The sequence below is a fragment of the Canis lupus genome, chromosome 25, assembly GCF_048164855.1.
Source record: "Canis lupus baileyi chromosome 25, mCanLup2.hap1, whole genome shotgun sequence".
NCBI classification, from domain to species: Eukaryota; Metazoa; Chordata; class Mammalia; order Carnivora; family Canidae; genus Canis; species Canis lupus.
Window position 1 is genome coordinate 43,223,840 of NC_132862.1, and position 16,562 is coordinate 43,240,401.

At 34.7% G+C, this 16,562-nt stretch overlaps 1 protein-coding gene across 26 annotated transcripts in view; it reads left to right on the forward strand.

Annotated features, from left to right (window-relative positions):
• WNK1 (WNK lysine deficient protein kinase 1) overlaps positions 1-16,562 on the forward strand; it is a 150,532-nt gene that overhangs the window by 88,966 nt on the left and 45,004 nt on the right. For all 26 annotated transcript variants that reach the window (XM_072799504.1, XM_072799477.1, XM_072799480.1 and 23 more), the window contains exons 5-8: positions 10,817-10,905; positions 12,905-13,124; positions 14,969-15,302; positions 16,189-16,376. In XM_072799504.1, the coding sequence (XP_072655605.1) occupies positions 10,817-10,905; positions 12,905-13,124; positions 14,969-15,302; positions 16,189-16,376 (831 nt within the window). The remainder of the gene's footprint in view (positions 1-10,816; positions 10,906-12,904; positions 13,125-14,968; positions 15,303-16,188; positions 16,377-16,562) is intronic.

The following is a 16,562-nucleotide window of genomic DNA, read 5'->3' on the forward strand; positions in this document are numbered from 1 at the left end:
ACCACTCCCGTATTTCTGGTTTCCATCCCAGATCTACTATGTATATCATTCTGTCAGTAATCAATAAACATTGAAGTAGTAATTGCACTGAAGCAGATGGATTTTATAGACCTAAAGAAGTGGGGGATTTTGATCTCCTTCAGAGGGTCAAAGACCGTATTCATGAAAAAGCGTGTTTAAGTTGAGAACTTTATTGACCTCCTGTCACAGAAGGGGTGAGGCAAATTTTATATGAAGTAATCATTAGTAGCTTCAGCCTCTTGGTACTCTCTACCAGAAATATTTTAGGATTCTTGGAAGAAAGCCATGCCAGTATCATTCCCTCTTCTATGTTCTCATCATACTCTACCTCTGTTTTATTAATATAATAATTATTATATTCATATTAACTATTGTCCCCCCCATTAGAACTGAGCCCCTCAAGGAAAGGTTTCTTTTTTCCTCTGTAGATTAATTCACTACTACATGTCTGACCCTGCAGTGGTGCACTGTCATACAAATAGTGAGTGATAGCAATGTAAATATTAATATACAATCTTTTGTGCCAGACATTGCATTAAACACTTTGCATATGTTACATAATTTAATTTTTCCAACAACTTGGGGTGGGAAGTGGGTAAATGCTGCTCTTAATCAACATTTTGTAAATAAAGGTCTGAAGCCCAGGAAAGCAGGCCAAAATTACATATCTAGAAGGTAACAGTGCATTCTGTTATTTCTGTTATTATCTGATCCCAGATCCCATGCTTATATCAAAATACAATACTGTATTTATAACTGTCAATTACAGTGTCAATCTGTAGCCTAAGGGTATTTAAACATATCTGTGAATGTGTTAATGTGGAGGAGGTAGATGTAAACTGGTTTAACAATTACATTCTACACTGCACTGAGAATAAATTGCTATATGTCATTGTTCCATAATGCAGTTTATTCAGGTCTGTACTTGAAATGTTACTTGCTCAGAGGGTCTTTCCATGCTTACCCTCTAAAATATTTTTTAGTGTGCACACACTTCTATTCCTTTATGGTTTTATTTTTCTTCATGGCTTTTATCGCAGCTTTCCAGTATTCATCTGAAGCCCCAATTAGAATGCAAATTCTGTGGGCTGGGGGTTTTATTTGACTTACTCTTTGCTGTATTCCTAGAGTTTAGAGACTGACAAGTCATAGGCACTCAGTTTTTGTGAAATGAATACAGAACTTAGGGAGTGAAACTCAATTTTATGTTGCCTCTGGAGGAACTCTGGAGTTGGGTTGGGTCTGCTTAGTCATTTCCTAGCCAGGATACCTTGGGCAAGTTATTTAACTTATCTGAACCTAACCGGTTTATGAAGAATAAAGGAGAAATGCATGTAGAACACAGCCAAGTGTCTGACATGCAGTTATCATTCACTACTTAGTAGGTATTGCTGTTGTTACTGTTAACATCATTATGACATGCTTAATAGTGAAATACGTTGTCTCTTGTTCCATTCTTTATCCAGTGGTGTCTGGTAATTTGCAGTTATTAAAAGTCAAGTTTTAGAGTAAAGGAGCTAACATTTATATAATGTAATCCTTCTTGCCAATAACCTTTGAAAGTGCTTTACATATACTCTCTTATTTTTGTCCTGGTAAGTAGATAATATCTTCATTTCACAGATAAATGAAATGAAAATGGAATCAAAGGTTAAGCATTTTGTCCTAAGGACATGCAGGAGAAATAGTATTGATAATAATAATAGTGGTGGTGGGGATCCCTGGGTGGCGCAGCGGTTTGGCGCCTGCCTTTGGCCCAGGGCGCGATCCTGGAGACCCAGGATCGAATCCCACATCAGGCTCCCAGTGCATGGAGCCTGCTTCTCCCTCTGCCTATGTTTCTGCCTCTCTCTCTCTCTCTCTCTCTCTCTCTCTCTCTCTGTGACTATCATTAAATAAATAAATAAATAAATAAATAAATAAATAAATAAGTAAGTAAGTAAATAAATAAATAATAGTGGTGGTGATGGTGGTGTCAGAAATCAAGCATCTCTAACATGATATTAATACAAACCTTAAAATTTTTTCTTTGCCTTTTTTGGTTTTTTAACTTTTTTTTAAGACCTCAAGAGAAAAAAAGTCCGAATTTAAAATAAAATTATGGTACAAGGATAGTGTAAGACTGGTATTACAGGTTTGAGCCCAGTGTAGAGGGTTCATGATTGCTGTTTAAAGGAGAAAAAACTTCAGTTATCTTGAAAATCTGCCATTGGTAATGAGAGAATCCAAATAACAGTAGTAATGTCCTTAGCACAATTTTTTGTCTGGTCTTAAAAGGATAGAAACTATAGGAAGCAATGGCATCAATTTACTATTTGAAGGATAGTATGCTTGAGGTTGGAGCCACACACAAGCTTTCGTGTATCCAGAGAGTAATGAGCCTTGGAGAATCATGAGGTAAACTAATTTCTTTTGATAGAGCTACTGGATTTGGTAGGGAGTTTGAAGAGGTTTGTTTTCCAGTGGGATCATAAGGTATGTTCAAATTCCTGTAAACTAATGGTTCATACCAATAAGAATCTGGCTGAATCCAGCCTCATAACAACCAAGTTAGAAATAATGGGGATTTTTAATTACTTTGTTTGTGTAATTTGACTTTGTCACTGATTCCATTAGCTATTGGATTGCAAGGTTTGAACATTCTGTCTGGGAAAAACAGAATTAAAGCAGTTAGGGTGAAATTCCTTTTAGTTTTTTTATATAACAGATTACAGTTCACTTTTTTTTTTTTTTTTTTACAGAAATAAGGCTAATTCCTGATTAGTGTTTGAAAAATTGAGGAAAACTTTGTATTTTTTTCTTTAGCAGCTAGGATTTTTTGTACTATCCCAGAGACCTAAACACACTGGAATTAGCTGAAAATTATTGCTTTATAAGTTTTGTTCCTGTTCTCATCCAATAAATTTGGATTCTACCTGTAAAAGAAAACTTTGTGTATCATGGGCTATATCTTGGTAACATTTTGCATGATTTTCAGAGGCATTCCATTATTCTGTGATTTGGTTAATATTAAAGGTTCTTAATCAGACTGTTAATCTTAAACCAGACAGTTCTGGGTATCATTCTTAATGTTTTAGGTACTAAAGAACAATTGTGAAATCCTTTTTTCAGAATTTCTCAAGACTGAGTTTTGTTTTTTTATACTCACTGAATGTTGATCTATAATTCATAAAGCATTAGACTATAGAATAAAAACTTGTGGTATATAAATAATGGTTTCTATATTTAAGTATATTATAGCAATAATGAGTTTCCTGGTATCTTACAAATAACTTCTGTGCCAAAAGATTGATATATAGATGCTTTGTAGTTGCTGCCTTCTCATTATATATGTATTATATATATATGTATTATATATATATTATATATATATATTCATGGTATATCTTGAAAAAAATGTGAAACTCAGTGGCTAAAAAGGAGAGTAGAAATTATTCTTGTCAGTGAAAATGTGCACTAAGTATTTGGTCAACAAATAACCAATTTCATTGGACTTATTGGGGAGATAAGAGTAGAGAAAACGGTGGAAATTAGATTTTGAGGATTTTTCAAAAACATCAGATTAAGGAAATTAAAAGGACTATAACACACAGACTAGAAGTAACATTGAACTAGACATTGTGGAATCTCGTTTCTATATTTTGCTTTATGTTGATGAGGCCCTTACCAACAGGCCCTTACCCACAAAAACAGGCTGTTTTATTCTAGGTGCTGAAGATAGTACAGTGTATTTGGCAGTTATCTAATAATGATAATGACTAGATCCCGGGTTTGTGGGATCAAGTCCTGCATCAGGCTCCCTTTGGAGAGAGCAGGCTCTCCAGGCCCAAAGGGAGCGTGTTTCTCCCTCTACATATGTGTCTGCTTCTCTCTCTCTCTGTCTCTCATGAATAAATAAAAATCTTCCCCCCCAAAATTTTTTTAAATGGAGATGAGGTGTTGATAATTTGGACTTTGATGGTTACAGTTATACAAAAGAAGCAATGATTTTGAGAGGGAACAAAAAAATTAGTAAAAATCTCGTTTTGCCTGTCCAGAGATCTTTGTTGCAGGAACAGTCGGAATACTAGTAGCAGAAGTGTTTACCGTTGCTTTAAACATTTATCTTTGTTTAAAGAGCTCATAGAGAATAATAGTACTTAACTATTTTGGGAGAAGTATCATATAAGAGTGACTAGTTTTCTACTCTGAATCATGGAAATAGAGATGATAGCATTGAAAGAAATGAGGAAATGTAGAGAAAAGCACTGACTCTAAGAGGAATTAGAGCTTAGGTATGTAAACTTTTGTCCATATGTGAATGGTATTTTTATTGTATATGTTGAAAATTCTTATCTTGATATATAGAAAAGACTGGTCTTTATAGATTTAGATATTAGTGCCTACATTATACCTTTATCCAAAAAAAAAAAAGTGATCTCACTGTAGTTTTGTGTGTTGCCTAGCAGAATTTTAAAAGCCAGGCAACAAATCACCTGTTTTCTAACTCTTATTTTCATTTGGTTAAGCATAGTCCTAAGCAGGCTTACTCAGACATTTAAGTTTAAGGTAATGCTGCACACATTACTGTATTTCTGACCAATACCTGACATTCTAGACTACTTACTTAGTAGTGATGAATTGTGTTGAGTCCAAGATCAACGGCAGTTACTTTGAGATAGGTTGTTAGAATTAATAGTCATTTTTAGCCTTTAGAGAAGTATTCCTACCATTCCCTAGCTTCTAAGCTCTTATCGTATGTTACTGTTAATTGAGTAAAGACTAAATACCTGCTTCCTTGATGGGGATTCCAGCTTACCAAATTAAAAGGGATAGACTTGGGTTACCTATTACGACAGTGCATTGAACAGTGCTTTTTCTGCCATCTTTGTTAATGCCATGAAGAAAAACCTTTCCTTAATCACTAAAGTCAAAGTAGTATTTATTTGGGTTCATGAGATGATCTTGTCAAATGCAAATATCTTTAGTTATAAATGCATATTGAGGCTTTTAATAGAAGGGAAGGGAGAAGAGTAAATTCTTAACGATTCTGTGTACTAAGTCACAGCTGTTTGTTTATTTTTAATGTCATGAGAGAGTAGTAAGGCTTTAATATCACCTCTTTTTAAGTTAGGTAAATATTTCAATCACATAATTTAGATAAACTATTATCTATAGTTTTCAAGTGAGTTTAAGGGATATGGCTCAGGTGACACATAGACTTGGTATATGAGAAGTCAACTGGAGAACCCAACTCTGGTATTGTGATTTCCCTGAACAGTGTTTCTTTTGGCTTCATATTCAGAGTTTACATTTTGGTTGTTGAGCTTAATCCCCTTTTCTTTTAAAAGCATAGTTCCAACATGATTAGGGGTGAGGGAGTGTGTTTAGATAAATAGATTTCTAGTGTGGGTTTTGATGTCAAGGAGGCAGATCCTGTGGATATAATGGGTGGAGCTTTGAGCAAGTAAAAATCTCCTTTTGCTTGCCTTGGGCTCTGTTGCTTTTAGAGGAAAAGCAGGAGGAGCAGTAGCAGAACAGTGTCCCTGCTTTTCAGCATGTAGAATTGTTTAAAGGGCTGATCGAGAATAAGTAGATAATTGGCTGAGCAGAGCACTCATGTCTGAAAGTTGGAGAAGCATGGCTAGTGTTAAACAAGAAACTATGCTTCAGTCTGACTTTGATGTCTGCCTTGCTTATGCTGTAGGCTAATTTACTGTTAATTTCCATTTTTATCAATTTCCTCCCTTTTCCTCTAACTGTAACAAGTTTGTTTTGTCTTTTGTGATGGATTTTACAAAGAAAGACTTCTGCTCAGTGTTTGTCATCATAAATTCTCATTGCTGCTGCTGCCCTCAAAAGGATTGTGTAAATGAGGTGGGTAAGAATTTCTGATATATACAAAAGGTGTATTGTAGCCATTTGGTAATATATGTAGCAATGTGAAATTATTTATTTTAGAATGGCTTTTAAAACACTTGAAGTTTTGTGGTTTAGTTAACTTCCACTACATTTTGTAGAGGGGGAAGGAGGCTTTTCTCAATTCTAAATTGTTAGGAAGAAAAAATAGATAGATGATAGATAGATAGGAAGAGTTTTACTTTTATGAAAGTATAGATAAATGTTACCCTAACACATTTGAAACCTGAGCTTTTAATAAGCAAGAAGCAAGTACTGACAGTTTTAAGAGCTAGAATATTGAACCAGAAAATACTATATTATGAATCATTTTTCAAGCAGGCTAGTTGGCAAGCTATAAGTAAATAGAATTCAAAGGAAAACTGAGTCTATAAAATGCATGTATGTGTTTTTCATTTTTCTTGGTTCAAATCAACATTTTATAAGCATATCAACTCTTAATGTAACTTTGGGGGGAGTCACAATTGTTGGTTTTTTTTGTTTGTCTTTGGGTTTTTTTGTTTTGTTTTTTGTACTCTAAAATTGCACAAAAGTAGTCTTTGTTTTTGTTTTAAGAGAACATATAGGGACGCCTAGGTGGCTCAGTGGTTGAGCATCTGCCTTCAGCTCAGGGCATGATCCCGGGATCCGGGATCTAGTCCCACATCTGGCTCCTTACAGGGAGCCTGCTTCTCCCTCTGCCTGTGTGTCTCTGCCTTTCTCTCTGTGTGTGTCTCTCATGAATAAATAAATAAAATCTTAGAAAAAAAATAAGAGAACATATAATTTTGTATAAACCCAGAAGTAAATGGATATATACATTAAATATTCAAGAAGTACTTTTGTTTAATGGAGGGAAACATGCTACTCTCCCATGTCAAAAAAACATAACATAGCACTATTTGCCTAAAGAGGGATCCTGTGAATTACAAAAGTTAAGCAAGAATATTTCTAGAGCCAGTGGGTTGCTGGCTGTAGAAAAATGGAATAAGAGGGAGTGTCTCTAACCAGATTTTTCTTATGTGTAATGTATTAGCCCAATTTGTCTACCTTAGTACTCTTCTGTTTTGGGTTTTTAACCCTCATTCAGAAGAAGTGAGCAGAACTTTGCCTTTACTGGTTGAAACTGGACTAGAGTAGTACTTAGTGAAGTTAAATCAGGAAGTAAGGGGTTACATTAAGAGGATTTTAAAGTTGATTATCTTTGTTGAAGTATATGAAAGGGAAAAAGATGAAAATGAAATCTTGTCAAATATTTTCTCATCAGTACTTTGTTCTGTCTGGTGCTTAAAACCATGTTTTAGAATAATCTGGATCTTTTTTTTTTTTTTTAATTTAAAAAGTCAACAGTTACCAAAAATATTTTAAAATATATTGAGTTCTTTCATTTCTTAAACCTGTAAGTATGATGAAAGTATCAAAACCTGTACTTGTTTATTTTAAGCAGCTTTCTATGATATGTCTGTCCCAGATGACTTTTTTGTAAGGTCACTTTCGGGGGTGAAGTTTCATGCTCATTTTTACATTTTGGGGATCATTTTCAGTATACAACCCCATATATTCTTCTCAAAATGTTTCAGAATACTTCTGCTAGGTGTTTTGATAATCCTGGCTGGCTTGATAGTAGCTGACTGGTAGCTGAAATTTCTTCTACCTTTTTCATTATCTAAGTGGGTAGCCATAAACTGCATTAATCTTTTAATATCAGCTACTGGACTAGTAAGGTATATCTCAGTTTTATTGGCTCCCTTGGTACCTGCAATACATTTTTTTAAGTTGGTAGTGGTGTCAGAATGTTAGATAGCGTTGGTATGGAGTCTTCTCTATTTGAATCTTAAATAGGTTGAGAAAGCAGCTTAACCTAGTAGATTCTAGGCGTTTATGACTCACAGTTGCTGGTTTTGCTGTTATAACCTTACATAGCTCATTTGTTCAACTAGTATTTCTATTTGTAAATAGGAATTCCTATTTGTAAAGTAGTGTGTGTGTGTGTGTGTGTGTGTGTGTGTATGTTTGCATGGGTAGGATTAACAAGAGTATTATTTAAAGACAACCAAGAGGGATCCCTGGGTGGTGCAGCAGTTTAGCGCCTCCCTTTGGCCGAGGACGCAATCCTGGGGACCCGGGATCGAATCCCACATCAGGCTCCCGGTGCATGGAGCCTGCTTCTCCCTCTGCCTGTGTCTCTGCCTCTCTCTCTCTCTCTCTCTCTCTCTCTCTCTCTCTCTGTGTGACTATCATAAATAAATAAAAATTTAAAAAAAAATAAAGACAACCAAGAATGAAAGTAGGTTCACTATAGATTGTGGTGATTATTTTTCAAGAGAATTCTTTGCTTCCTTTTAGACCTAAGCTTTATTATCTTCAGTGATTGCCTCTGAATTCAAAAGCAAACTTAGTAATTCAAAGAGCTTTCAGTCTGGATAATACATCTGATTCTAGCTGCCGTGAAGTTGGACAGATACTATCCCTACTTGATAGACAAGGAATCTGAAATCATCTTTCCAAGATGTCTGTGCTAAATTGGAATAGAAGAGTCTTTTAATATAATCAGTGTATGTGTGTCTTATTAATATGTAGTTTTACTGACAGCAGGTGAAACTACATTTCCCTAAAATACATGTTTATAGATGAAGAAGCATTTCTCCTAATCATATTCTATATTCTCTTTATCCAGTTTCCTGTAATATTTGGATTGTCTTTACATGCAAAGGCCAAATATGTATTTAGTGTCCAGTTTTACCAAAGAACATTCTTTTAGATAATTTTCTGCTAATAGTGAATGTTCTACAAACTTAATATATTTTAGATTGTTCTCTACATTGTTTATAAATAGCATCTTTAAAATTTGCTTTTATACAGTTATACATGTTTGTTACACAACATTAAAAACAAACATAAAACAAAATCTCCGTGTTTCCACTATCAGAGAACTTTTAGGGTATGTCATCATTTTTCTTTTTTTTCTTAAAACAGTTCCTATTTTCTTAAGCCTTAGTCTGAAATACCCAACCAGCTTGCTGAAGTAAAGCAGCTTTTTGCTTCAGCAACATTATTTTCTTGTTCTCATTAGAATTATTATATGAAGACAAAGACCAGTTGGGAAAGCTAAGCTGTTTTTGAAAAATAAGAAAATTGAGGAAAATACAAACTTTTAGTCAGTATTTAGAAACTAACCTTTTAAATGCATGGATTGATTGATTGATTTAATTTTCTTCATTTATTTAATGGAAACTTGCCTATTTTCACGTCCTATTTTATATTTTTAAAAGAAGACAGTATTCACCTATATTTTGTATAGGATTCTATCAATTGTAGGGGCTTTATGTCATGTTATTAAAATCAGTTAAGCAACCTTTTATGTTTTCTATATTATCATTTAGAATATGTGTTGCAGTTTTTATTTATAAGAAAATCTAATGGTTGGGTCATGTTGTTTATATACATCTCTTCCAGTTGCTGTTTGAGGTGGTGAAAGCACTACAGAAAGATCCCATCATCCATCTGCCCACTTTACTCATTCTACCGTCAAAATTTTGTCAAATGCTAAAAGAGAAAGTTATATATTTCATTTAAATATACATAATACATGTTATATTTGGACATAAATATTTCACAAGTCTCTTATATATGTATCAGTGTCCTAGATTGTGGTAAAAGACCCAGGTAGTGCTGAGATATGTTGGGGCATAAATGCATGGATTTAACTTTAGGGTCAGCCCTACTTACAGTTCCTTGGTGTGGAAGGTTATCCCTAGAGGGAGAGGTAGAATCCTCCAAATCAGGAGTTTTGAATAACACAGTTGAGTAATTGATGAGACTTACCCAATCACAACTCCAGTATTTAAAGACAAAGTGCTAACCATTGGATGCATTTCATTTCAATCTCTGAGAGGTTACATGCATTTCTGTGATTTATCAAATGATCACTAATTCTCTTTTAATCTGTCTTGTCACTGAGACAATAGGTGATTAAAATTTATATGCTATATTCTGACTTTTCTAGTCCCTTTCCCTTATTTCCCGTTCTCTGCGTTTTATGTGTTTATAGACTTAACACTGCCACTTGGACAGTGTATCAGTGCAGATGCATCAATCCATGTGGTTACTTAGACACGATGGGAAGAGAAAATGAAATGGTTTTCTCCACCTTTCAGCAGGGGTATTTTGTTACATCTTACGTATATTTTCCACACATGGCTGAAATTTTTGTTTGCAAAAAATTTACATGTTACGAAGGTTCTAAAATGCTACTAGGATACTGTATAGTATTACCTAAAATAGTGGTATTGAATTTTCTTCTGAAATTAATTAGAAACCTTGTCTTTTATATGGGCCTGGTTTATCACTTTTCATTTTATGTTTCATATGTACAAGACAATTTGTTCTTCTGTTATCATGCCAAACCAACCCAAATCCTTACCTCCTCTGTTGAGTTTGTTAAAGAGTACTATGGTAATAGAATACCTGCCAAATTAAGCATGTGAATTCATGCCCATTCATGGATTCACTGTTTAAAATGGTTAAATACTGTGTTGATTAATGTGTTAGGGAACAAGGCTGCACAAAAGATCTTCTAACCAGTTAGAACATTTGGCCCTTCTCTTGAGCCAGTAATTTCCTTTACCTGAAACAGCAGAAGATATTGACAACAGCTTAAATTTTTCCTTAGCTACATATAGAGGCCATGGAAGTAAGTGATCCCACTGTCTGACTGTTCCTTGTTGTTTTCTTGTGGGAGCTAAATTGCCACTACCCAATTCTGACCCTGCAATGGACCAGCTCCTTCAGGCAAATCAGAAAAAAGCCAGGATGGTGAGAAGGCAATCTAATAGAACCTTAAGAGGCAATTCAAAATCAAAGTTCAAAGAACCTGCCTTTATTAATGTGTTTCCTTTGCTATTTTTATGTTTCTCAGGGAGTAAAGCCAGCCAGTTTTGACAAAGTAGCAATTCCTGAAGTGAAGGAAATTATTGAAGGATGCATAAGGCAAAACAAAGATGAAAGGTAAGTTTCCACTTTTGATTTAGGTGTTGCTTAAAAACCTAAAATATGATGTGCTCTGAATACAGTACTCAATCCAAACTACTTAATACTTGTGATTAATTTCTCTACTTACATAATATCTTTAAAAGTAGAGTTCTAGGGAAGCCTGGATGGCTAGTTGTTGAGCATCTGCCTTTGACTCAGGGCATGATCCCGAGGTTCCGGGATCAAGTCCCACATTGGGCTCCCTGTGTGGAACCTGCTTCTTCCTCTGCCTGTGTCTCGGCCTGCCTCTCTCTCTTTCTCTCTCTCTGTCTCATGAATAAATAAATAAAATCTTCAAAAAAAAAAAAAAAAGTTCTGGGGCTGCCTGGTTGGCTCGGTCAGTAGAGCATGCTACTCTTGATCTCGGGATGGTGAATTTAAGCCCCATGTTGGATGTAGAGATTACTTAAAAAATAATATAAAAATTTTTTTAAATCTTTTTTTTTAAAAAAAAGTAGAGTTCTGTCCATTTAAGGCAGTGTTGAGATTTGATACACTGAATGTTATTAAAATGTGGTATGGTAGAGTTTACATAAACCAGAACCACCTTAAACATAGCTGCTACATTCAGTAAGAATTAATTACTTGTAGCGTCCACATGACTTATGAAACCAGTAGGGTTCAGTTTCTCTCTAACCAGCAGATTTGTTCCTTACTTTTTTACCAATTGAATTCTAAAAGGTGAAATAAAATCTTGGCTCTTTAAAATCAGCTCAACTCTACACATCTTAATTTGCTTTCATTATGCCAGAATTGAAGAACAAACATCAAAATGCCTTTCAGTAAAAAGAGACAACTTTGCCCAAAGCTTAGGAGGAGATTTTGGCTTAGTCATTTGTACTAACAGGACTCTTCTCAGAGGAGTGGCAAGTATCTGATCTGTCATAGCTGATTCATCACCCGTTAGGCATGGCAAAGATCCAGTGTCTGCTTTTTAAAAATAATCTACCCTCACCCTCCAAGAAAGAAAAAGTAGACCAGCCAGTATAAATATAAATTGTAAGTTGAGTGTAATCCAGTTCCTAAAAAATGTGAGTGATCAAGTATATCAGCCAAATTAAAGAATTCAGGATCTTCACTTTGCCAGTCTCATATTCTTTTCATAACATTGTTATTTGGAAGAGCTTAACATCATGATCTGTAAGGCTGTTTAGTAGAACTTTAGTTTGGGTTTCTAATTTTATATACATTTGGAAAGGAGAGTCCTTAATTTAAGAATTTTTTGTTTATTTGTTTCTTTGTTTTTACTATAAACAAAGGAATATTTGTTTCCAGTCTTAGAACATATTACTCTGTTTCTTTTCTGGATGGTGCAGTTTACTAGAGTACTGGTTCTTTGAAACCATTTATCTAAAGAAGATTATTCCATAATCAGACTTCTTACCTAGTACACAAATTGTTGACCAAGGAATTGAGAGAATTTATATCAGTAAACAAAGTTGTAGTAGAAGGTAAAGAACTAGAAATCACAAAACCTAGTTTCAAATTTTGATTCAACCAGTTGAGGTTTATAACTGTGAGCAAGATTTTCACTTTCTCTAAGCCTCTATTTCCTAGTAATCAGAAAATACCTCATTGGATGTTGGTCAAAGATCAGAGGGGATCATAAATAAGAGGAATATTTGCTAACTATAAATTCTGCATAAGTTATGTATGTATTTTGAAGCTATGATATTTTGTGTATTACTTGCTATTTGTTAACCAATAAGAGATTAGATCACTTAGATTAAAAAGTATTAGCTTTCAGCTCTTATTTATAAATGAAATTGTTCTGATGTTGTATAATTTCAGAGTAAAACTATAATGACTATTCACATGGAACTCATGTAGTAATGAGTTATAAAGTTTCCTTTTTTTCAATATAGTCTGCCTATATTATTCCAAGCATAACAATAATCAGCCGCACATGAAAATTATATTTTCAATCTAATGACATTTTGTTTGTTTTTTTGTTTCATTTCTCTCTCTTTGGAAGGTATTCTATCAAAGACCTTTTGAACCATGCCTTCTTCCAGGAGGAAACAGGGGTACGGGTAGAATTAGCAGAAGAAGATGATGGAGAAAAGATAGCCATTAAGTTATGGCTACGTATTGAAGATATTAAGAAATTAAAGGGAAAATACAAAGACAATGAAGCTATTGAGTTTTCCTTTGACTTGGAAAGAGATGTGCCGGAAGATGTTGCTCAAGAAATGGTAAATGTGGATGGAACTAGAGGGTATTATGCTAAGCTAAATAAGTCAGTCAGGAAAGACAAATATCATATGATTTCATTCATATGTGAAATTTAAGAAACAAAACTGTTGTACACAGGGGAAGGGAAGGAAAAATAAGATGGAAACAGAGGGAGATAAACCATAAGAGACTCTTAACTGTAGGAAACAAAATCTCTAAAACAATAAGAGACTCTTAACTGTTAGGGAGAACACTTGATGGAACGAGCAGTAGGTGTTATATGTGATTGATGAATCTCTAAATTCTTCCTCTGAAACTAATAATGTTAATTATTAACTAATATGTTAATTAAATTGAATTTAAATTTAAAAAATTTTTTAAAGAAATAGTAAATTAGTGTTGATCCACTATTTAAAAATTGATGTAGATTTATAAACATTAATGTTGGGATGCCTGGGTGGCTCAGCAGCTTAGCGCACACCCAGGGCGTGATCCTGGAGACCTGGCAGCAAGTCCCACATCAGGCTCCCTGCATGGAGCTTGCTTCTCCCTCTGCCTATGTCTCTGCCTCACTCTCTGTCTCTCACGAATAGATAAATAAATAAATATTTTTTAAAAATAAAATAAGTAAACAGTAATGTTGAGCAAAAAAGTTTCTGAAGCATTGTGGGTGGAAGATCTCATAGATATAAAATTGTGTTGATTGGTGGCCCCCAAAGTTCTTTTTATTTGAGGAAAAGATACATAGAAGATATATTAGGATGGATAGATGGATGGATGAGTAGATCTAGAATGCATTCTGAAGTAATGCGAACATTTGTGAGGTTGAATGACTCCTAATTTATATAAACCTACTGAGTTAGAATGACAAGTTATATTTTCTAAATACTGATAACATCTGATCAGTCATCTGGATAAACCCTATAAATATATCATGAATTGTTTTTACTTTGAGGGAATTTTTAAGATCAATTATTAGTAGGCAGCCTTTGGTGAATCATCTTTTGAAGTATGTCTAAAAGGTCATTTTTCAGAAAGGAAGCACTACCAATTTTAGGCTCGCCATAGTGTCTAAACTGTTAATATGCAGAGATACTCATAGACTCTCTACCAGAATTTATCAGAACCATTTGATAGAAGTTGCTTCTGAGAAGGGGTCAGGTATGAAAGAGATACTTATTTTAATTGTTAGTTTTTTATACCTTTAGAGATTTGTGTCTGTGTGTGTGTGTATTTTTAACTTTCATGTATTTATCAAAATTGTTTTATCTGGTTAAGTTATTGCCTAGGGAAAAGAAGTAAAAACAACACAAGTTAACATTAATAGTTACATGTAAGGGGAAAATAGATTGACTAGAGTAGAAGAGCCTTACTTGGTTTAAAAACTTTGGGGGGCAGCCCAGGTGGCTCAGCAGTGTAGCGCCACCTTCAGTCCAGGGCATGATCCTGGAGACCCGGGATCGAGTCCCACGTTGGGCTTCCTGCATGGAGCCTGCTTCTCCCTCTGCCTGTGTCCCTGCCCCTCACCCCCTTTCTCTCTATGTCTCATGAATAAATAAAATCTGTAAGAAAAATTAAAAAAAAAAAAACTTTGGTTTTAGGTTCCCCATTGTTTTGTTGTTGTAAGAAGTGAAGGTACACCTACCCTAAGAGTTTCTACAGAGATGATGGCACCCACCCCATGAGTATCTACAAAAAAAATGGAGAAATGCATGATGCAGACAAGTAATTTCACAGTTTGGTTAAGGCCAGTCCTTGGAGAGGTCTTTCTCTTTCCCCTTTCTTATTTTTTTTCCCCTAAAGGTGCCTTTTTTGTTTTCTGTTTGTTTTCTTCTGCTTCCTAATGCACTCTTGTATCTTGTAGGTAGAGTCTGGGTACGTCTGTGAAGGTGATCACAAGACCATGGCAAAAGCCATCAAAGATAGAGTATCATTAATTAAGAGAAAACGAGAACAGCGGCAGTTGGTTCGAGAGGAGCAAGAAAAAAGAAAGCAGGAAGAGGGCAGTCTCAAACAGCAGGTAGAACAACAATCAAGTACTTCCCAGGCAGGAGTCAAGCAGATCCCTTCTGTCAGCACTGGCGTGCCTACTGCTTCTACCACTTCAGCTTCAGTTTCTACGCAAGTAGAACCTGAAGAACCTGAGGCAGATCAACATCAACAGCTACAGTACCAACAAACTAGTATATCTGTATTATGTAAGTATTTTGTGATGTGCACAGGTATGCTAAGGATACCCCTAATTGACTTTTCAACTTCTTGTTCATCATTTTGCACTGGCCTCTTGGTTTGAATCATAAATCAATCATATAAGAAATTTGAAATGATTACCACCCTACCTTTTCCCATGTGTCAAATGATTATCACCTCCATCTATCACTAATAGACTAAAAAGATAAGAAAATGTGATTAGAGTGTAAAATAATTTTACAGGTTCCAACATCTTGAAAATTCCAATTTGTAGATTTCTACTTTCACAATTCTTTAAAATAAAATATAATTATGAAACTAATACTACACTGTATGTTAACTGGAATTTAAATTAAAACTTTTTTAAAACTTACATCTACAAAAAATAAATAAAATGAAATGTAACTAATAATGAAAAATGAACAAGTTTATCTTAGCTATTTGTAACTGAACCCATTAGCCAGGTTCAGCTTTTTTAGCAAAGCTCAATAACATATAAAGTAGAAACTAATGAGGTTACTAGTTTTTGATTAAACTACCTGCTTAACACAAAAAATGCACTGGTCCCCAAAGTTAAGACTTTGAAAGGTGTGTCAAACTTACAGCTAACAGCATTCCATTTTATTTTCCTTATTCTTCAGATAATAAAATTCTATGATAGCTATGAAGTTGTTTTTTTTTAAGACATCAAAACTTTTTTCCCATATGGATCCTTCATGTTTTTAAGCATAGACCCCTACTTATTAAAAACTAGTATTTATTTTTTATTTAGGTCAGATCTTTGCAAAGAAGATCTAACCCCAAAGAAAAAGAAAGTCTGGGTTTGTGATGGGAAAATATAAACCTCCTTTTTGTGATTTTTCTCTGTTTTTTCACAATTTATTTCTTCTTCAGCTGACGGGACTGTTGACAGTGGTCAAGGATCTTCTGTCTTCACAGAATCTCGAGTGAGCAGCCAACAGACAGTTTCATATGGGTCCCAGCATGAACAGGCACATTCTACTGGCACACTCCCAGGGCATACAGCTTCTGTTGTCCAGGCACAATCTCAGCCCCATGGGGTCTATCCACCCTCAAGTGTGGTAAGTAACTGCATAAGAGAGTGTAAGCCTATAATAAAAGCCGATAGATACATGTTAAATTCACATTCTTTCTACTATCCAAACAATAGCATGAATCTGAAGTAGAAAACGTAAATGGTGTATTTCTGAAGGGAGTAGGTTTCTTACAGAGTACAATGAGAGTAGTTCAGGCAGGTTAGGACATAA